Below are 23453 nucleotides of genomic sequence, written 5' to 3' on the forward strand. Positions count from 1 at the left end.
GAAGAGTTATCCTCTGAGGGGAAGATACCAGTCAGATCCTGGGAGAGGATACAGCTGATTTCAACACCATACAACATGCATGAACATATAAAAATGAACATAATACACTTATGTGTGTATATTCAGGAAGGCAAGACTGGTGGAAAGAAGGAAAATAGAGAAGGGTCGCAGTTGTAGGTGGTATACAAATAACTCATAGCACAAGCACAAGACTGAATGTGTTTGGAAAACCACTCCTGTTTATGGTTCTTTCCCAGAAGCTTCAACACTTAGCCAGTCACTCTTAATCACACTAAAAACAAATAGATTGAAGCTCAGATTTACTCACCTACTTCCCCCCAAAACACTTGAATCTTGGGTTGCCTTCCTGGCTCCAGGCTCTTTTGAGTGCAAAGTAAATTAGCTTTGCTTCCTTATCATACCCTGGTCAGGAACAGTCAGCCTCTGTCCCAGGTACTCTGATCTCCCATCTACATGCTCCCCCTCCCTGATTCTCTCCCTGCCTGCCCTTGGGAGTGGGGGAAATGTCCCTTTTCATGACCTACTCTGATCTTCATTCCAAGAGTCCATGCAGCTGGCAGGCAGTGGGCAGGATATAGGCAAGAGAGTTACAGCAGCTTTCCAGATAAGCTCTCCAGAAAGGTCTTGCCAATAACCAACAGGGAGCAGAGGAGGGGGAGATTTCTATCATTTGCTTTTGACATCCTGTCCTGTTAGCTACATTTTTGATAAACACAACATACCTCCTCAAGGTTGGAGCACTATGGCACTCCTCTAAAAACCTCCCCCGCAGACTGTGGGCCTCTAAGGAAATCATGAGTGATTCTGCCTGTGGGATTCGTGGCCAATCCTCCTCATCACTACTATCCTCAAGTCCACATTGCTCCTCTGGGGCTAAAGACACCAGTGGGAAGCCATTATAGAATTCAAGCCTGACCTTTATTTACCTTACCTTCCTTCTCTGCCTAAGCCCCTTTATCCATAGTCCAGAGTGGGCCGGGAGGAGTTGTGTGGAAAGCTGACCCAGCTTAAGAGTGGATTAAAGTTCCTTCTCTATATGGGAAGGACACTTCAGCCTCCCCTCATGCCTTCCCTTAACACACCACAGTGGAGAGAAGGAGGAGACAGACAGTGCTTTGCTTAGAGACATAGAGTGTATTTTGGGTGGCACTCTGCCCCACCTGCACCATAAATGAAAATGACAGTAGCAATCCTCTTCAAGGGATACAGATAAGAGCCTACAATGACTTTTGATTGTGTTGGGTCTTCTTGAGCAGACCAACGTTTCTCTCTGAGGTGGGAGGTGAGAGCTAGGGTACATTCCCTGGTTGTGTAGCACAAGCCACTCGAGGACAGTGCCGAGGGCAGTGGCGGGGGTGGCCCAGGACTGAGGCAGAATGGAGCTGGTGAGAGCGGGAGCGGTGCCGGAGTTTACTGTCAGGGGAATGGGGACCATCCAAGAAGGCCAGGCCCTCCTGCTTCTCAGTGGGGGAAGATTGGGCCTTGGAGTCCCCTCTTGTCCTCTCTGTCTTGGTTTGCCCCATGGAACTTTTGGCTGGAGCCAGGCCCTTTTCTGCATTTTCTTTTCTGGTGTTGGCCCCTTTCCCGGCTGTAGAGGACATGGATTCCTCATGCACTTTGCTTTTTGCCTTGGAGTTAAAACAGTGAAGAAAGGATTTCATCTTACTTCTCAAGCCTGATTCTGGAAGGCTGGGCCTCTTGTGAGTGTGGACTGGCATCACCTGTCCCTGCAAAACCTGACCTTTCAAAGTTGGGCCCTGCAAAGGCTTACCCTGAACGAGTTGGCCCAGGAAAAGCTGGCCCTGTGATGCCTGGGGCACCACAGGCTGGGCATTCTTAGGAATCCTTGCTGGTTTGAGGAATACATTAAGCTTGGTTTGACTGCTGTGCGGGTCATTCTTCTCAGGTACCTTCACCCCAGGGATTCCTGGAGGTGGCTCTGGAAGCTTAATCTGAGGGTGATGTCGGGTACTGTGTTCACAGGGAGCATCAAGATGAAAGCTACGGCTCCGTCGCCAGGGGCTGTGAGGTGTCCTGTTCAGAAGCATCCCTTTTGGTGTCTGGGCTTCATCAGGGTGGCTTATGTCTCTTGTGGAGGAGTGTGCAAACCCTGCATCCCCTTCTCCATGGTCCCCTGCCAATTTGGGTTTCCCTGGGTCCTCTCTCTTTTCTGCCAGCATGGGGACATGGGCTGAGTCCTTGCTGTGGCCAGGGCTTTGGGACTCAGGACTCCAGGGCTCCTCCAGGCTGGGGCTGTTCACACTGGCCTCCAACTGAACACAGAGCACCTGGGCCTCTGTCATGTCCCCACTGGGTTGTGATATCTTAGAGGCCCAGTGGGCAGAACCATGAGATACTTCTCTTGAACTAGGTTGCTTCTGGTTCTGCTGCACTGCCTTTAACTCAAGAGCCAGCTGTTCTTTAAGGTGGAGCCATTCTGGATCTGGGACACGAGGAGTATCTGGTGGGATGGGGAGATCCTGGAGCAATGTTTCTCCTAGGTTCTCTAGACTCTCTAGAGAATCCTGTGTGGATGTGTTGTCTGAGTTTGCTACAGTTTGTTCTCTGGACAGCCTAGCCTTTATGGGAATTCCAAGTTGTATCTCTAGGATCTTCTTTCTTAGATGGAAATTTAGTTTGGCTAAGATGGGTTTCTTGAGTGTATAGGGCCCAGAGGCCTCTGCCTGGCTTTCTAAATTCACCATCTTGATCATTTCTTCCACCCGCTCTTCAACCTGGAGCTCATCTTCAATGTCTGCACAAGTCTCATTGGCATCTTGAAAGCTTGGCCCAGGACTCAGAGACTGCTCTTCAGATGAGATCATCTGAGTCAGAGGTTCAGTTGGGAATTCACCAGGTCCAGGCACCATTCCTGTGATTACAGCTTGGGTAGAGATTGCCGGTGCCATGGCCCTAGAGAGAGCCACATAATAAAGAGCTGGCAGCCCTGACAAGAAGGCCAGGTACTTGTGCCGCAATGTTGTCTCCAGTTTCTCAATGGCTCCCTCGGACAGGGCTTGGGGCAGCTTAGGGTGTTCAGGGACAGCATCTGGTGAGGCCTGTTGCTGTTGGTCAAGGGCCATTGGTATCCAGGGCATAGCTTTCTGCTGTAGGGCAGAGTCAGTTGCTGCCTGTAGCTCCAAGGGCTTGTTTTCTGGGATGCAAGTGAAGGGAGCCTCTTGCAGGCCCCCAGGAATTATGCACTGCCAAGAGCTATATACACGAGCAGGGACCTTGCCCTGCTGAATCTGCCCACATTTGGAGTTGATGTGGCTCTGCAATATTGCCTTGGCCTGCTCAAACAAGTGTGGCATGGGGATTGACACTGGGTCTGTGATGGTTGAGAATGGGTCATCGACCTCAGTGACTTCTATGGCTGTAGGTTGGGGATCATGCATGTTGGCTAGGGCTGTGCTGCTCCAGGACAGAGTTGACTGATCAGTGGGGGACAGAAGTAACTGGATGGATTCCTGGATCTTTTGGGGCAGGCCCCAGCGATGGTGAATTAACTGACGCTGGAGGTGGAATTCTAGCAGTCTCCGGGCATGCTCTGGGAAGAAGACTAATTCCCTAGTGAAGACTGTGATGGGCTTCACTGGCCAGGAAGTTTTCACTGTCTCAGGAGACTGGGCTTTGCCACATGGCCTATATTGCACGGGGTTCTGGGTGTGCTGAGGTCTCTGGAAAACAGCTGGTAAGCCCCACTGAAGCTGGAGCTGCCTCTGCAGCAGGTGCCACTCCAAGGCATCACACTCGGCCAGGGTCAGAAATGGGACACTTATTTGAGGTTGTTGGTAGTCAGATGGAATGACCCAATTTGGGGAGGATGGGGAGGAGGGTGTGGTTGACTGGGGTGGAGTTTTAGGTAACAGAGGGAGAATAGAAAGTTCCTTGAAAAGAAAAGGATCCTTCAAGGGATGCTTGGACATGCTCCCATTCATATAGAAACTTTGAGAGCCTAGGAAGGTGTTAACCAATGATTCACTGTGCAGGGAAGGGAGTCCACAGAATAGCTGGCTGTATTTCTGCTGCAGATGGCCCACTGAGTCATGATCCTGGTACCCAGGAAGTGCATAGAGACCACTTGAGTCTTCAAGGCCTGGAGAGTGCAAGGCCACAGCCATATTGTTTGGGATTTGCTGGTGGTGGTGTCTTTGTTCTGGGTCCATAATGGACCATTCAGAAATCCAGAAGGCCTGGGTAGGCTGGCTGGCCATACATGAACCCCAGGTCTGGTAGGAATAGGTCCCCAATTTTTCAATAGGGAACTTAGAATTGTTCTTCTGGATGAAAGAAACTGGTTGGTTGTTTACAGGTTGGTAACACAATGGCGGATTTGGCATAAGCTGCCTCAGGGACTCCTCCACACGTCTGGGTAGCCCCCACCTCTGGAAATGCATCCATTTTTTCACATGTACCTCAAGAAGTCTCAGTACTTCAGGACTGAGGAATGGCAGGTGGGCAGGGAGGACAGTAACCACATGCAAGGCCATAGGGTGTGTCAGGGTAGTGATTTCTCCGTTCAGGGTCTGCAGAGAGACCTGGGAATTAAAGGGCTGTAGCCTTTGATTTCCACAGTCAAGGGTGGGGCTACTCTGCACCATCTCCTGTTGGTTCACTAGAACCCTGGGCTCCTCAAGTCTTGAACAACATAAAGTCTCTGGGTCCGTGGGCACCTCCTGTATCTGAAATCCCTGCCCCAGCTGGAGATGTTCAGTCCAGCAATCATGGATCTTAACTGTACCAGCTGACGGGACAATCGACTGTGTTAAGGATTTCTGATCCACTAATTGCAACACTGGGGGGGTTGTAGATCGAAGTGCAAGTGCTTTGGAGTGTAAGGAGTGTTGCTGCAGACTCTGGTCAAAAGACACAGTAGGCATAGACACAATCTCTAGGCAAGAGGAATCCTGCAATGGTCCCGATGAAGGGGGAGAGATCAGGGTGTTCTCACCCACCAACAGCTGCTGAATTTCCAGAGCCATGGCATTGCAGATTTCGCAGCAGGTATCTGCACATAGGACCCGCCTCACACTTCCCTCCTGAGGAAGCCAGCCCTGGCTGGGAGGGAAGAGGACAACAGTTATGGATGGAGTGACACCGGCCTCTTTGTTTGTTTGTTTGGCTTGTTTGCTTTTTTAAATAGTCTCCTTACATAGCATGGAGCCCAGAGCAGGGCTCAAACTCAGAACCCTGAGATTAAGACCCAAGCTGACATCAAGAGTGGAACGCTTAACCGACTGAGCCACCCAGGCACCCCAACACCTGCCTCTTTGAGCGTGGCCTGGAGATTTGGTCCACCCACACCTAGTCCTGGGAGCCTTTGGGCCTATACCCCCAGGGTGTTTATCCACCCCTCTTTTCCTCCTAGGAAAATGCTATAGTTAAGTTATGTTGGCTGGGCTGGGCTGAGGGTCTGGAGCTTGTTGGGCAAGGTCTCAGACAATCCATGGAAATGCAGAGCCACGAGAGACTAGGAGGTGGGGTACATTCTCTGTTGATCTATGTTGAGAAGCTGAACCAGGAAAAAGGAACAAGGCAGAAGTGGGCAGCCAATGGTTAGCTGATGGGGCATCACCAGGAACATTACCAGGGAGAACGGAGAGTCAGACTCATCTGGGATTAAGAAGGCCATTCATATTCCTAAACTGTGGAAAATGAGGTCTTTGTGGGAACTCCACATTCTGGGGATTATGGAGTGTCCTAGATCCTATACATAGCATCTCTTGAGAGCCAATCCCATTCCTGGAGCTTTTAAAAGGATGACAGGCTCGTTTCTGAGGGCTGTCCTAGGAGTTGGCCTCCCTGAAGACAAAGCCATGGAGCTAATATCAGCAGGTTCCCAGGGGTCTGCCCTTGAATAGCTGTAACTGTAAAGGGAATATGGCATGGTCATTTATTTGTGCAGGCATTTGCCTATTCTCTTGACTGGATAACTTGTCTGTGGCTGAGTGCAAACTCATGTAGCATCTTCAGTGAATCACATAGTAGTGAAATCCTGAATTTCAGGACCACTGTGAACCTAGCCAGAGCAGAACTGGGAGACTCCTCCTACCTGAGACACCTGATCCCCCTCTGCCCTGGCAACCCTCTCAACCAGTCTTCACCATCCACTGTGTCTGACTCCCTCCCAGACATTATCCCTCTTCTCCTCCCTGCCCCAGGCCAAGCAGAGAAATCATCACAGGCCAGGCTGAGAGTTTGGAGACCACAAAGAAGGGATCACCTTTTCATGACAGAGAGCAGCTCCCATGGTTTCTCAGCTTCTTCCTGGCAAAATCTCCTAGCTGAAAAACCAGGACAGTGTTACAAGAAATGAGAGGATGCAGGGATATCCTGTAGGAAGCTAGAGGCCTTGAGTAAGAGGAGGTTGAAAACCCCAAGAGTCAATGCTCTAAGGCATGTCTGTGTACAACTTAACCCATTGCAACATGCTGTCCTGGACCCAATTTCACTTGATCATCACAACCACACTGTGAGTGAGGCAGGATCATGAGACTCCCATTTCCTGGATCATGGACTGAGACATGAAGTGACTTCCACAGGGTGGTAAAACTATATATAAAAAAAAAGGCTTCTGTCCTACTTCCTCATTCTTCATTCCCAGGGGCAGGTGTAAGGTAGAGAATTTTGGGACATTCCTAGGCTCTGATTTCCCACCCAAGAAAGTCTTCTGGGAGAATTTGTCAGCTGGGGCAATAGGAGCCTTCAGTGGTTAGAGTACCTGGCTACTTGTTTCAGGGGTCATAGAGGGACAGGAGTTAGGGGAATATTGTCCATAGTGAGGGGAGTCAGAACAGAGATGTAGATCTTACCTCTTGTTGCTGCATCTCTTATCTTGACTCTTCGGTGACGCTTAAAGACAAAATGTTAAAGTATGAAGCTGGGACACCATTTTTTTTTTTCATGTTTAAAACATGACAAAGCTAATACACATTTCCTAATCCCTTTCTATGTGTCTATATTTTATTTACTTCCCTAACTTTTCTTTCCATACCCATTTCTTTTTACCTTAAAGTTTCCCTTATCTGCTTGTTTTTTATTTATTTTAAGGCTTTCCCATACTCAATACCTCTCATTTATTTTCCAGGAGAAGTTATGCATGAAGTTTATGATGAAGCAAGAGAAAAAGTAGAACAGATTAAAGGGTGTGTAGGTGTAATAGCCAAAGATTTTCTGTTAACAAATGTCTATAGAAACCACCAACCAGAAAAATTCGACTTATTGGGAGGTAGTCTGAGATCCAGGATGTAGATTCCATTTCATCTAGATCCCAACCCAAACCAGACTGAAAGGTTCTTTATTTTTCAACTAGTATACACTGTAGCGTGGCCTGGAAAATAATTATTTCTAGTCTCTGAGAAGTAACATATAAGAGTTACTGAATGTATGATATAAAAATTAGGGGGGGTGATAAAAGGAGAGACTCTGAGATCTTAAAAGCTTCTTATCTAAAGCATAATTAGTTTAATCATGGTCATAATATTTCCCTACCTGGCAGCAGATCCTTTTAGGTTCCAACCTCAATCCACAGTAACTCCTTGTTACTTGCCAGATAATTAGAAGAATAATGAAGATGAAGCCATAGGTATATAAGGGATACTTGAAATCCCACAGAACCACATTATGGCTCAACATGGTCTAAACCATGAGGAGACCAACCACTCCTATATCTAGACATTCAGTGTCCTGGTGCCTAATGACTTCCAGTGCTATGCCTTGTCATCTCCGCCTCATAGATGATGGAACCAGGTCACCAGACTGCATCACAAAGCCCTACTGTTTCACAAGGCAGGTGTAGTGTCAAAGACTTTTATGTGTCTTAGGGAAGCTTATATGGTGACTGAATCTGTAGATAGTGTTCAGTTGTCTGTAAGGGCTATAGAGCCTGGGACTAAAGGTGTCTACTCATAGGCAGTGTCTTTGCCTCCACTTGATCTTTACTCAGCCCACTCTATATCGGCCTGATGTCTTGGCTCTCTCCTTTGTAACTATCTGGTGACCTGTCCCCAGAAAACAATGTTTAGGGACACAGGGAACCTTTTTAGGAAGAGTGGCTTGGACAGAGGAATCTCCATTAACTCCCCTACCTGTACTAGAAATATATCTGTGAAGCACTCTGAGCTTAGGGAGGGCAGATTCTGGTTATGGCTTGAGAATGGAGAGCTTTGATATTACAGGCTTTGGGTGATGGGGAATCAGAAGTGTATCAAGGGGACCGTGGCTTAATAGGAGGAAAAGGGCAAGGTGACATCTTTAAAAGACATTGTGGGAAGCAGGGAGGAATACCTCCTGGTCTGTGTGGCCTCAAGCTTACAGATAGGTGGAAAGAGATATAAACACTGCCTTCCACGGAGATACAGTAACGAGATTCACTTACTGAGCTCTTAAAAGTTAGTTTTCTAGAGCTGTTTTTACCATGTTCTAGAATTCTGTCTGCTCATGGATATGACTACCTCCAGAGAGGGGTTAGTGGCCACTTCTGACTTAAGATCATAAACTAGTTGGTAACCATGGTTAAATCTATTTATCTACTCTGTATCTATGCTATTTGCCTGCAGGAGGGTTTTTAGTTTTGTTTGTTATTTTTTTAAAACTTGGATTTTTGATGGGGCGCTTGGGTGGCTCAGTGGGTTAAGTCGCTGCCTTTGGCTCAGGTCATGATCTCAGAGTCCTGGGATGGAGTCCGCGGGATCGAGTCCCTCATCGGGCTCTCTGCTCAGCAGGGGGCCTGCTTCCCTTCCTTTCTTTCTGCCTGCCTCTCTGCCTACTTGTGATCTCTCTCTGTCAAATAAATAAATAAAATCTTAAAAAAAAAAACTTGGATTTTTGATAACTTTAAGCAAGCTAGTTGTTTTCTAATTGATACCTGGGGCCCAAGTCTATTCTCTGCCCATTTATTTATGCATTTATGTTACCTGATTGGTATCTGTGGTTATTGTCATATTTCTCCAACCTTGAACTTTTGAATTTCCTTGAGAATCTTACCCTGGTGGACAGCAGTCTCACAGCCAAAAAAATCCTTTTGCTCAAAATCTGTGAAGAGGCTATTTTGGTCCCTTCTCTAGCATCCAGTCCTTCACCCACCTGGCATGGTGAGCCCTCTTCTGCTCATCCCTAATTGGGGCAGTGTCAAGGGTACAAAGGCATTTGAGTTGTTTTGCCTTCCAGCTCTCAAGACACTTAAATATCTGGTTACCAAGATAAGACTAATCCAGGATCTATAAAGAACTCCTCAAACTCAGCACACACAAAACAGACAATCATATCAAAAAATGGGCAGAAGATATGAACAGATACTTTTCCAATGAAGACATACAAATGGCTATCAGACACATGAAAAAATGTTCATCATCACTAGCCATCAGGGAGATTCAAATTAAAACTACATTGAGATACCACCTTACACCAGTTAGAATTGCCAAAATTAGCAATACAGGAAACAACACGTGTTGGAGAGGATGTAGAGAAAGGGGAACCCTCTTACACTATTGGTGGGAATGCAAGTTAGTGCAGCCACTTTGGAGAACAGTGTGGGGATTTCTCAAGAAATTAAAAATAGAGCTTCCCTATGACCCTGCAATTGCACTACTGCAGGTATTTACAGATGTAGTGAAAAGATACAGATGTAGTGAAAAGAAGGGCCATCTGTACCCCAATGTTTGTAGCAGCAATGACCATGGTCGCCAAACTGTGGAAAGAACCAAGATGCCCTTCAACAGACAAATGGATAAGGAAAATGTGGTCCATATACACTATGGAGTATTATGCCTCCATCAGAAAGGATGAATACCCAACTTTTGTAGCAACATGGACAGGACTGGAAGAGATTATGCTGAGTGAAATAAGTCAAACAGAGAGAGTCAATTATCATATGGTTTCACTTATTTGTGGAGCATAACAAATAACATGGAGGACATGGGGAGAAGGAGAGGAGAAGGAGTTGAGGGAAATTGGAAGGGGAGGTGAACCATGAGAGACTATGGACTCAGCAAAACAACCTGAGGGTCTTGAAGGGGTTGGGAGGGGGAGGTTGAGGGAACAAGGTGGTGGGTATTAGTGAGGGCACAGATTGCATGGAGCACTGGATGTGGTGCAAAAACAATGAATACTGTTACACCAAAAAGAAATTTAAAAAAAATTTTTAAAAAGACTAATTCACACAAAGCATGAGGTAATAATCTAGAACAAATAGAATTACATACTCACTTGCAAAGTCCAGGTTATGAATATTCCATTTCAGAGGAGAGAAACCATAGTGAGGATCAGGGTGGTCAAGAGGGCTCCTGGGTAGAGTGACATAGGAATTGGGTCTAAAAGTGCAGGCTGTGGGGGATGGAGCATATTCCATGTGGAAGAGAAACTTATGAATAAATGCAGAACACAGAACAATGGGCCATGGAGTGAATTTGGCAGTAAGAAATGCAGTCTATCTCTAGCAGAGATGGAGATGGGTAGATTGGAGAGGACTTGTGACAAAATATTGGAGTAGCAGGGATGAGGTCCCTTGATGGAGGGCCAGTGCATTTAATGGATTTTTAAAATTTTTATTTTATTTTCTCAGTGTTCCAAGATTCATTGTTTATGCACCATATCCAGTGCCCCATGCAATACATGCCCATAATACTACTTCAACATTGGCCACAGCAACTTCTTTCAAGACATGTCTCCAAAAGCAAAGGAAACAAAAGCTAAAATGAACTTTTGGGACTTCATCAAGATCAAAAGCATCTGCACAACAAAGGAAATAGTCAACAAAAGAAAGAGGCAACCCATGGAATGGGAGAAGATATTCACAAATGTTACTACAGACTAAGGGCTGATATCCAAGATCTATAAAGAACTCCTCAAACTCAACATTCAATAAACAGATAAACATGTCAAAAAATGGGCAGAAGACATGAACACACACTTCTCCAAAGAAGACATACAAATGGCTAACAGACGCATGAAAAACTGTTCATCATCATTAGCCATCAGGGAGATTCAAATCAAAATCACATTGAGATACCAACTTTCACCAGTTAGAATGGCCAAAAATAACAAGACTGTAAACAACAAGTATTGGGGAGGTTGTGAAGAAAGGGGAACCCTCTTACACTGTTGGTGGGAATGCAAGTTGGTGTAGCCACTTTGGAAAACAGTGTGGAGATTCCTAAAAAATTGAAAATAGAGCTACCCTATGACCTAGCAATTGCACTACTGGGTATTCACCCCAAAGATACAAATGTAGTGAAAAGAAGGGCCATATGTACCCCAGTGTTCATAGCAGCAATGACCACAGTCACCAAACTGTGGAAAGAGCCAAGATGCCCTTCAACAGATGAATGGATAAAGATGTGGTCCATATATACAATGGAATATTACTTCGGCGTCAGAAAGGATGAATACCCAGCTTTTATATCAACATTGGAGTTTTATATCAATATTGGACTGGAGGAGATTATGCTGAGTGAAATAAGTCAAGCAGAGAAAGTCAATTATCACTGGTTTCATTTACTTGTGGAACATAAGGAGTAACATGGAGGACATTAGGAGAAGGAAAGAAAAGTGAATTGGGGGAAATCAGAGGGGAGATGAACTGTGAGAGACTGTGGACTCTGAGAAACAAATTGAGGGTTTTGGAGGGGATGGGGGTGGGGAAATGGGTGAGCCTGGTGCTGGGTATTAAGGAGGGCATGTATTGCATAGAGCACTGGGTGTGGTGCATAAATAATAAATCTTGGAACACTGAAAAAAATTCCTTAGGGACTTAGCTATCTCTAACTTCCTCCAAACTTGAAAGTGTATAATGGGCCACTCCTCATGACCCCAGGGCAGCTCTTTCTGCCACAGGTCCTGTCCCTGTGCCTTAATAAAACCAGTTTTTGCACCAAAATAATAAATAAATAAATATAAATTCTTGTGAGAATACACAGAACCCACAATAGCCAAAACAATTTTGCAAAAGAGTAAAGTTTGAGGATTACTTGATAAATTACTTGAAGATTTATAAAGTGACAGAAATTAGGATGATGTGTTATTAGTATAAATATAGACAAATTGATCAATGGAAAAGAATAGAGAATAGGGTGCCTGGGTGGCTCAGGGGGTTAAGCCTCTGCTTTCTGCTCAGGTCATGGTCTCAGGGTCCTGGGATCAAGGCCCACATCAGGGTCTCTGCTCTGTGGGGAGCCTGCTTCTCCCTCTCTCTGCCTGCCTCTCTGCCTACTTGTGATCTCTGTCTGTCAAATAAATAAATAAAATCTTTAAAAGAAAGAATAGAGAATAGAATAGACCCACTCATGTATGGACAGCAAATTTTCAACAAAGGAGAAGGTCTTTTCAACAAATGGTGCTGGAATAACTGGTTATCAAGATCCAAGAAAATGAATTTCAGCTCCTACTTCATAATGTATACAAAACCTTATTCAAAATGGATTACAGATCAAAGGTAGAGCCTAAAACTATAAAATTTGTAGAAAACATAGAAGAAAACCTATGAACATGAGTTAGGCAAAGATTTCTCAGATGTAATTCCAAAAGTATGATTCATACAAGACAAAGTGGGTAAACTGTATTTCATCAAAATTTTAAAATTTCTGCCTCTGAAAGACAATGTTAACAGAATACAAGTCATATAGTGGGAGAAAATGTTTGGATGTCATCTATCTGGAAAAGGACTCATACCCAGAATATATAAAGAACTCCCAAGATTCAACAATATGAAAGAAAACAACACATTTTTTTCTCCAAACAACATAATTTTAAAAGCAGGAAAGGATTTAAACACACACTTCACCAGAGAATTGGTGAGGCACAGGAATATAGCATCCCAAGGCCTTTGCCAGACTGTAGTACATACATTGAAAGCCCTGGAACTTTAACAGAGTTACCCCACTTCCTGTCTGTATTACTATTGCTGCATAACAAATTACTACAAAATTTAGGCATACCAACACATATTTATTATCTCATGGTGTCTATGGGTCAGGAATCCAGACATAGCTTAGCTGGATCTTCTACCTCATGGTGTCTCATAAGGTCAAAATCAAGGCATCAGCCAGCAGTCTGCAGTCTCATCCAAAGTTTCAACTGGGAATATGTTTCCAAGCTCACTCCATAGTTGTTGGCAGAATTCAGTTCATCAGGCTCTTTTGGACTGAGAGCTTTAGTTCCTTACTAGTTGTTTGCCATAGGCCATCCTCAGTGGGGTGGGCCTTTCCAGTATGACAGCTTAATTCATAAAAGTGTGCACATTAAGAAGGCAATAGAAAGAGTTTGGCTAGCAAGATATAAGTAATATTTTGTCACCTAGTCATGAAGGATGATACCCCTCAATGTTGCCAACCCTTCTGTTGGCCAGAAGCATGGTATTCAGGAGGGGTTTATATAATGCCATGAATATCAGGAAGCAGGGCTGAACAGGAGCCATTTAAGAGACTGCCTACCCCACTAGCCACAGGAAATCCAGTTCTCTAGGTTAGTTTATTTTTAATTTCTGAAATCCAAGGACATATTTCCTTATTACTTTAACTGTATTATTTCTGATCAATTCTTTGAGCTAATGATAATTCTATGTGAAAGCATGTTTCCTTGCCAATATATTTCTTCCCAGCACCCAGTCTGGTTTCATACTACCTGAGCCACAATGCAGGGGTGTTGGGGGGGCAGTCTGTGTGCCTGCCTTTCTGTGTGCTTTTACTTCTTTCTGGATTGACTGTTCTTTATCCATTGCAGAAACTCTTACTTATCTTTCAAGATTAAGTTTAAGCAGCATCTTCTCAAGAAGTCTTCCACGTATGCACCCTGCTGCTGCCCCTCAGAACAATTTGTTACTTAAACTGTAACCCCTGGAGGATTTTACTAGTTACCAAGCACATTTAGATATGGCCTTAAGAAATACATATACTGGCAACAGGTCTTTGGGGAGAAGGACGATGTACAACGGTGAAGCTGGGCAGCTGGGGGTACCTGGCTTGCTCAGGGAGGAAGGCCGCCCCTTCACAGAAGCCAGGCAGACGGAACGCCCGGCCCACCCAGGGTGGAACAAAAACCGCCTGCTTCCCTTTTCCATTATTGCTCCTTTCTCTTCCCAGAGCGCCTGTTGTTAGTTAGATGAGACCTTTGAATGTGCTTGTTTAACTATAAACTCTATCCTCCTCCTTGCTTGTTTGCAAGATGGGATTAACATTTGACCTTCATCAGTCCTTCTGTTGGCTATTGTTTCTATCCAATAAAAGTGAGACTGTGGAGTTGCTTGTGGCAGCAGTCCTTTTCCACTGTTGTCCCCGGCTCCCAATCTCTTAAAGCTGGCTTGTTTGTGCCTAATTCTTCTGTCGTCGCCGGCTGGAAGCAGCAGCACCCTACATACACATACTCATACTGCATTCTACAGGCTGAGCGAAGTTCCATTTGTTCATTTTACCACATTTATTATGAGGCTGATGTGTGCTTGATACATACAAGGTTGCACTCTGCAAATGTTTGTAGTATCAGCAAATAAGTAAATGGTGACAAACGGTATAATGAGTGCATTAGATAGGACTAAATCTATTAACATGGGTTCAGAGCAGAGAACAGGGAGTGCCTCTGCATCTTGCTAGAGAGTTCTGCCTGCTAAATGCAGTCATACCAGTCACTGATAGGGGATATTCCTTAACTATTGTTCTGCTTCTGTGGGAAGCCAGCACTGTAGCTTTTCATGAAGATGCACGCAAGGGCCCCAGAGGCTAAAGATCATGTCATAATTTTGTCTCCATATATATTAGAGCTTTATGGGCTTTCAGTAAATATTAAGCACCAGTAGGATCTCACAGATGCCTCATTCTCTTGAGCTGAGTCCAGAATGTTTCAGTTTCTGTCCTTGGAAACCCCAAAATAACTCAGTTAATGTAGGGTGGCCATATTTTCTGGGTTGGCTGAAGCTAGTGTTGCTGTACTGGATAAACGAGGGTGAATGGAAGGACACTGAATCTACAGAGATAGAAACTAAAAATAGCATGCCAAGTCTCTCTCTGGCTAAGAATAGGCTCCAAAAGCACTGTGGGGAAGTGCTCCATTCCTAAAGCAACAGCCAGTGACTGGAGAACAGGCAAATCACTTAGGACTTGGATTTCCTCAAAGAGCAGGAGTCTCATGGAAGGGTAAAAAGACTTTTCTTTCCCCATATAAATTCACACTTTTAAAATTATGTTCAGTTTGCCAGCATTTAAAATGTACATTGTAAGTTTTTGTTACAGTGTCCAACAATTCATTAGTTGCATAAAGAGACTTTTTGTTGTTGTTTTGGTTATGTTTAGAGCTTCATCAGTGTTAATAACAGCCAGATGTGCAGTTATGTGTGAGTTCTGGGTGTTGTTATGTGCATTCTACATTTTTATTTTTTTTTTTTTTTACAGACCCGAGTTCTGTTGGTTTTCCACTTTCTATGTTAGGTATATGGCTTTCCCTGAGGCTCTCACAATACAATCATTCAGGCACATGCTTCCAGAAGCCAATTATCAATCACTCTGAAAATTTTCACTGTTATGTGCAGATGCTGCTTGTGGTCAATTTCTCCAGCTCAAACCCAGGACAGAAGAGATGCATTTTGAAGATCCCTACACATGCCTTTAGGCCAGCTGCCCCGCTGTGGGCCAGGTCACAGTGCCCCAGGACACAGAATAATTGCAGCAAACTTTTGACTTTGGTCTCTCTTTTATCATTGCAGTTATAGAAACTGGCTAAATACCACATTTTTGTAGCTCTCCTCTGTAGTCAGAGAAACCACTTATAGCTACTATATAATTGCCTATTCTCATCCCTGCTAGCCCTGAATTGTTATTCAGGCTCTACCTCTGGGGAAGCAAAGTAGATGTGATGAGCCTTGTAACTGTGTATTTTCTAGAATTGAATTTTGAAGATTTGTCTGTTCAGTCTCTGTGGTCCATTTTGAGGGGAAAAAAGGTACTGATACCATAACCTCACACATTTTCTATTGCCCATTCATTGATACAGCATTCATTCAACAAAGATATAAAAATACATGCTCTCTGAAAGGCAGCAAGAATCATCTAGGTTTGTTTACCTCTCTTCTGATCTTAATGAAAAGTTAGGGCTTTCTTTTCCACCTTTTGAGCTCTCTTTGGCTGTTTCCAACGGTCTCCCCTTTCAGAGGTTTCTTTTAGTTTGTTTTTGCCTAACAAAGCCCTCTCACTTTTCAGGAGATCACTATTATTTACTTTCTCAGTTATTTAGCCTTACAGAGAGAGGTTCCTAAACTGCCTTCCAATTCCCTCTTTCCTGTCTCCTGATGCAAAGCAGCACCCCTCCTCCCACTTTGTACTTATAAATAAGCAAATTCTCTGCAGAGAATAGACATATTTTGTACACACATAAACATACAACCCAAGTTGCCATGTATATCTTAGTACTTTAGAAAGACATCTGGACAGACTTCTTGGCTGCCACAGTCCCAAGGAAAGATTCAGGCTGTCATCTGCTTTCATTTCCTCTGGTTCAAACAACTAGATGGTCTTATACCTTTATACATTTTTGTCTCTCTTTTACTCTTCTCCTTCAAAATTGAATTTACTATATAAACTTTAAAATCAGCTTTTTGGTGGGATTTTTAAAAATTTTAAATTCAATTTAATTAACATGTAGTATATTACTAGTTTCAGAGGTAGAATTTAGTAACTCATCAGTTATATATGACACCCAGTATTCATTCCCTCAGGTGCCCTCCTTGATGCTAGAATCAGTTGTATTGATATCTATAAAATAACTTGCTGGGATTTTGATTGGAATTGCATTGAATCTTTAGATCATCTGGGAAGAACTGATTATCTTGATAATGTTGAACCTTCCTTTTCTTTAAAAATGGAATATCTATTTAGTTTTTTAAAAAAATATTGTTCATTAGAATTTTGTAGTCTTCCTTATATAACTGGTACCTAGGAAGGCAATGGACTTTTATGTGTGTGTGTGTGTGTGTGTGTGTATTTTTTTTTTTTAAGATTTTATTTATTTATTTGTCAGGGGATAGAAGGAGAGAGAGCGAGTGAGCACAGGCAGAGAGGCAGGCAGAGGCAGAGGGAGAAACAGGATCCCCGCTGAGTAAGGAGCCTGATGCGGGACTCGATCCCAGGATGCCGAGATCATGACCTGAGCCGAATGCAGCCACTTAACCACCTGAGCCACCCAGGCGTCCCTGGACTTTTGTATATTAACCTTATATCCTACAACCTTGCTATAATTATTACAGTTTTGTCAGTTCTTTTGGTTTTTCTACATACACATTCATGTCATCTTTGAGCAAAGATAGTTTGATTTCTTCCTTCCCAGTCTGTGTACCTTTCATTTCCTTTTTGTGTCTTATTACATTAGCTGTAACTCTCCAGACATTTGTTTTTAGCAGAGAACCACTTGGTTCTCTGGAAATTCAAGCTGATTTTGCTAATTTCTCAAATATTTCATGTGCACATGTTGGATATTTGAGAACACTCACTTTTAATCAAGGTGTCTTTTTTATCCATTTTAAATTTTTTTCAAGTTTTACTTTTAAAATTTTAATCCCAGTGTAGTTAACATAATTTACATTGTATATTCATTTCAGGTGTACAGTATAGTGATTCAATAATTCCATATATTACTCAGTGCTTATCAAGAGAAGTATACTCTTAATCCCCTTCACCTATTTCATCCATTCCCCCACCCCCCTCCCCTCTGGTAACTATTTGTTCTATACACTTAAGATTCTGGTTTTTGGTTTGTCTCTTTTGCTTTTCCTTGGTTCATTTGTTTTGCTTCTTAAATTCCACATATAAATGAAAACAACAGTATTTGTCTATTTCTGACTGGTTTATTTCCCTCAGGATTATATTCTCTAAATTCATCCATGTTGTTGCAAATGGCAAGATTTCACTCTTTTTATAGTTGAATAGTATTCCATTGTGTATGTATGTATATATATATGTATATGTATATGTATATGTATATGTTTATGACATCTTTTTTATCCATTCATCAGTTGATGGACATTTAGGTTGCTTCTGTAATTTGGTTCTTGTAAATAATGTAGCTGTAAATATAGTGGTTCATGTATCCCTTTGAATTAGTTTTTGTATTCCTTGGGTAAATACCCAGTAGTGTGATTTCATAGGATAGATCTATTTTTATCTTTTTTTTTTAATTTATTTTTTATTTTCAGCATAACAGTATTCATTATTTTTGCACCACACTCAGTGCTCCATGCAATCCGTGCCCTCTATAATACCCACCACCTGGTACACCAACCTCCCACCCCCCCGCCCCTTCAAAACCCTCAGATTGTTTTTCAGAGTCCATAGTCTCTCATGGTTCACCTCCCCTTCCAACTTCCCCCAACTCCCTTCTCCTCTCTAACTCCCCATGTTCTCCATGCTATTTGTTATGCTCCACAAATAAGTGAAACCATATGATAATTGACTCTCTCTGCTTGACTTATTACACTCAGCATAATCTCTTCCAGTCCTGTCCATGTTGCTACAAAAGTTGGGTATTCATCATTTCTGATGGAGGCATAATACTCCATAGTGTATTTTTATCTTTTTGAAGAATCTCCTTGTTGTTTTCTCTAGTGACTGTACCAGTTTACCTTCCCACCAATAGTGCAAGAGGGCTTACTTTCAAAACTCTCATTCTTTGCCAGCACTTGTTTCTTGTGTTTTTTATTTTAGCCATTCTGACAGGTGTGAGGTGATACTTTATTGTGGTTTTGATTAGCATTTCCTCAATGATGAATGATGTTGAACACCTTTTTATGTGTCTGTTGGCCATCTGTGTGTTTTCTTTGGAGAAATGTCTGTTCATGTCTTCTGTCTGTTTTTAAATTGGATTATTATTTTTTGGTGTTAAGTTGTATAAATTCACTATATATTTTAAATACTAGCCCTTTATTGACTATGTCATTTGCAAATATCTTCTCTATTCAGTAGAGTGTCTTTTAGTTTTGGTTGTTTCCTTTACTGTGAAGAAGCTTTTTATTTTGGTATAGAACAATAGTTCATTTTTGCTTTTGTTTTCCTTGCCTCAGGAGGCATATTTAGAAAGATATCAGAGAAATTACTGCCTGTGTTCTCTTGTAGGATTTTTATGGTTTCAGCTCTCATTTTCAGGTCTTTAAACTATTTTGAATTTATTTTTGTATATGGTACAAGAAAGTGGTCCAGTTTTATTATTTTGCATGTAGCTGTCCAATTTTCCCAACACCATCTGATGAAGAGACCAAGGTATCTTTTGTTTATAGGTTTGAACCTCTCTTCCATTAACTATTAAAAACTTTGGCCTCATTCACTAATCCTAGTTCTCTTGTGAGAACTCACAGTTTACTCTCAAAAATCAAAGCCAGGGGCGCCTGGGTGGCTCAGTGGGTTAAGCCGCTGCCTTCGGCTCAGGTCATGATCTCAGGGTCCTGGGATCAAGTCCCGCATCGGGCTCTCTGCTCAGCAGGGAGCCTGCTTCCTCCTCTCTCTCTCTCTGCCTGCCTCTCTGCCTACTTGTAATCTCTCTCTGTCAAATAAATAAATAAATCTTTAAAAAAAAAAAAAAAAAAAATCAAAGCCATATAAATTCAAAATGACTTGGGATCTTGTTTGGATTTTCCTGTTTTCTTTTCAAGGTTCTATTTTATATTTTCTGCCTTTAGAGAGGGAAAAGGGTTGTTAAGAAAGGAGTCATCTCAGGTAAAAGGAGCAGAAGTCCTCTTAGAGTCTGTGGTCAGGGTTGGAAAGCATTGGGGTGTTTGGGTGTTTTTTCTGGGAGGGAGATGTGGGGTTTTTTTTAATTAGTATTTCTTTTACTGGTAGATGTCCACTTTAGTTCATTAAAATTCCTTCAAAGACAGTCTCCCAAAGCCACTATAATGACATGCTTAACAATTGAGATAACTTAATAGTGATTCTTGTTATCCTTATAGAGAATAATAGTGGTAGCAGGACTACAGTGTATTAAGAGGTGCCTGTGGTTAATTTGCTGATACAATATTAATGAGTAAGTTCACTTAAAGTGTAACTCTCCTAATTGGTTGGCCTTTGTTCAATAACTCTTACTATGTTGTCTGAAAAAGCCTATAAGAGCTTTTTTTTTTAAAGAGTTTATTTATTTGACAGACAGAGATCACAAGCAGGCAGAGAGGCAGACAGAGAGAGAGGGAGAAGCAGGCTCCCCGCCGAGCAGAGAGCCCAATGTGGGGCTTGATCCCAGGACCCTGGGATCATGACCTGAGTGGAATGCAGAGGATTTAACCCACTGAGCCACCTAGGTGCCCCTGAAAAAGCCTATAAGAATTAAATGGTTACCACTGATTTTCCTCCAAGGAATAATTCTGTTAAAAAAAAAAAAGTTTTATTTATTTATTTATTTGTCAGAGAGAGAGAGAGGGAGAGCACAAGCAGGCAGAGTGGCAGACAGAGGCAGAGAGAGAAACAGGCTCCCCACTGAGCAAGGAGCCTGATATGGGACTCCATCCCAGGACTCTGGGATCATGACCTGAGCCAAAGGCAGCGGCTTAACCAACTGACACACCCAGGTGTCCCAGGAATAATTCTTGAAATTAAAATTTCAAGTATGTTTGTTCTAGGTCTTTGAACAAGTGTTTCCAGTTTTTAAGATATAAACATTTTATGACTGCTCCCTAAAACTTCGGATATAGCTTTTTGGAGGGGGCTTCCCCAAACTATTTAAAAAGCTGGTACTTTGTGTCTTCCCAAGAACAAAGAAGATACTATAAACCTCTGCTCCTTTTTGGTTTATATTACCAAAAAAAAAAGCGGGGGGGGTGTATTTTAATATTTGTCTTATAAATATAAATATGTATATTCTAATTAATATGCTTTTTCAATCCACTCATTTTCTCCCTCTTCTTGGAGATTCTTATAGACCCTTCCCACCTGCCCAGAATCCATCCAGTTCCACCATTTAAGAATTGTTGCTCTAGACTTTATATTCCTGTTGAGATTGTTTCCACATTTAATAAAAAATGATTTTATTCACTGGAGAGGGAGAGCAAGAGAGTAGGGGCAGGGAGGAGAGGGAGAAGCAGGCTCCCCGCTGAGCAGGGAGCCCAACGTGGGGCTTAATCCCAGGACCCTGGGATCACAACCTGAGCCAAAGGCAGATGCTTAACCAACTGAGCCACCCAGGTGCCCTTATTTCCATATTTAAATCACTAAAAACAGTGCTCCAATAAATATTCTTTTTTTATATATATTCACAGGTCTAAAAGGATCAGCCTTTCATAGAGTACAGGGTTTTTTTCAGTCAAAGATATACTAGTAGCTGTCCATCTCTGTTAGACCTTCCAACCACACAGACTCTTAAGACAAGCTTGAGAATTCTGTTCTTGCACAGCAGAAGTCAAGGGGAAAGCTTACCTTATACTCTACAATGTTGTCCTTGTCTTTTAGAGGTAACCATCTTTAAATCAAGATAAAAATGTGGTTCTGTAATCAAAAATGTAAAATTATCCTAAGGCTGTGTTTCTCAAATTGTAGGTCCAGACTCATCGGGAAGTCACAAAATCATCTGAGAGAGTCACTATCAGGATTGTTTTAATGGAATAGATAAAAAAGGATAGAAAATATCAGGGAATGCAGCCATCAAAAGAAATGAAATCGGGGCGCCTGGGTGGCTCAGTGGGTTAAGCCGCTGCCTTCGGCTCATGTCATGATCTCAGGGTCCTGGGATCGAGTCCCACATCAGGCTCTCTGCTCAGCGGGGAGCCTGCTTCCCTCTCTCTCTCTCTCTGCCTGCCTCTCCATCTACTTGTGGTTTCTCTCTGTCAAATAAATACATAAAATCTTTAAAAAAAAAAAAGAAATGAAATCTTGCCATTTGCTATGACATGGATGGAACTAGAGGGTATCATGCTTAGTGAAATAAGTCAATCAGAGAAAGACAACTATCATATGATCTCCCTTATATGAGGAAGTGGAGATGCAACATGGGGGGTTAAGGGGGTAGGAGAAGAATAAATGAAACAAGATGGGATTGGGAGGGAGATAAACTATAAGTGGCTCTTAATCTCACAAAACAAACTGAGGGTTGCTGAGGGGAGGAGGATTGGGAGAAGGGGGGTGGGGTTATGGACATTGGGGAGGGTATGTGCTATGGTGAGTGCAGTGAAGTATGTAAACCTGGTGATTCACAGACCTGTACCCCTGGGGATAAAAATATATTATATGTTTATAAAAAAATTTTTTTAAAGAAAAAAAAATATCAGGGAACATCACATGTAGTAAAAGTAGGATTATTTCACAAAACTTTGGGTTCAGTTCTAGATCTATGAACACATGTTTATAACTCTGTATTACAGCTATATTTCTTGCTATAGGTCACAATAAAAAAATGATAGGACACCTTTGTGGCTCAGTTGATTAAGTATCTGACTCCTGATTTCAACTCAGGTCATGATCTCAGGGTCATGAGATTAAACCCCACATCGGGCTCTGTGCTGGGTGTAAAGACTGCTTAAGATTCTCAAGAGAGAAAGGGTGAGAGAGAGAGAGAGTGCGGGAGGGGCAGAGGGAGAGGGAGAGGGAATCCCAAGCAGACACTATGCTGAGGGCACGATGTGGGGGGGGTCTCAATCCCAGGACCCCAAGACCATGACCTGAGATGAAACCATCTCAGACCATGACCAAGATGAAACCAACTCAGACCATATCTGAGATGAGTCATACGCTTAACCAATGACATTGCCCAGGTACCCCAATATTCTGCCATTTTTATATCATTTATACTTTCACCCATTCTCTACCACTTTCATTCTATCATCATAATCATCATCATCATCATCATCATTAATATATGGTTCTTTTTTGGTAATACATACACTAAAGTGTATAATTTTTAACTGTATACTTTTGACAAAAGGATATTACAGTATAGAACATTTCCAACACCCCAGAATGTTCCCTTGTATCCTTTTTCAGCCAGTGCCTAGCCTATAAGTAATAATAATTTATGATTTTTTTCACCTTAGTTTTTCTTCTCTAGTGTGTTCTTTTTTGTTATTGCTGAATAGTAATCCATTGTGTGAACGTTAACACTAAGGTTTTCATTTTTTGCTATTGTAAATAAAGTTGCTGTGAATATACCTATACAAAAATAATTCTCTCTCCCCCTCTCCTTCTGCCCTCCACTTGTGCTTGCTTATTAGCTTGCTCTCTCCAAAAACAAAAACAAAACAAAACAAAACCAAACCTGAAATAAAAATCTGAAAGGCTTACCACAAAAGGCTTCTGAGAAAAAGTGTGGCCTTGGAAATAATAATTGATCATGAGGAAGTCCACAATGAAGGATTGTTTGTCAGCTTTTTGTTTTTGTTTTTTTGAGAGAGAGACCAAGTGGAGGGAGGGGCAGAGGAAGAGGGAGAGAGAATCCCAAGCCGACTGCAAGATGAGTGAGGAGCCCATCATGGGGCTCAATGC

General features: G+C 42.6%; 1 protein-coding gene and 1 long non-coding RNA gene across 2 annotated transcripts in view; one reads left to right on the forward strand and one right to left on the reverse strand.

Annotated features, from left to right (window-relative positions):
- The window catches only part of LOC309846075, a 277012-nt gene that overhangs the window by 59345 nt on the left and 194214 nt on the right, over positions 1 to 23453 (forward strand). The window lies entirely within an intron of this gene.
- Positions 1003 to 23453, reverse strand: part of LOC309847220 (protein SPATA31F1-like) — a 38270-nt gene continuing 15819 nt past the window's right edge. The window contains exons 6-9 of the mRNA XM_082697154.1: positions 7516 to 7662; positions 6837 to 6876; positions 6248 to 6308; positions 1003 to 5082 (exon numbers count right to left, since the gene is read on the reverse strand). Coding sequence (XP_082553280.1) covers positions 1311 to 5082; positions 6248 to 6308; positions 6837 to 6876; positions 7516 to 7662 — 4020 coding nt within the window. The 3' untranslated portion in view covers positions 1003 to 1310. The remainder of the gene's footprint in view (positions 5083 to 6247; positions 6309 to 6836; positions 6877 to 7515; positions 7663 to 23453) is intronic.

Source organism: Mustela nivalis (genome assembly GCF_964662115.1).
Source record: "Mustela nivalis genome assembly, chromosome: 13".
Classification (NCBI taxonomy): domain Eukaryota; kingdom Metazoa; phylum Chordata; class Mammalia; order Carnivora; family Mustelidae; genus Mustela; species Mustela nivalis.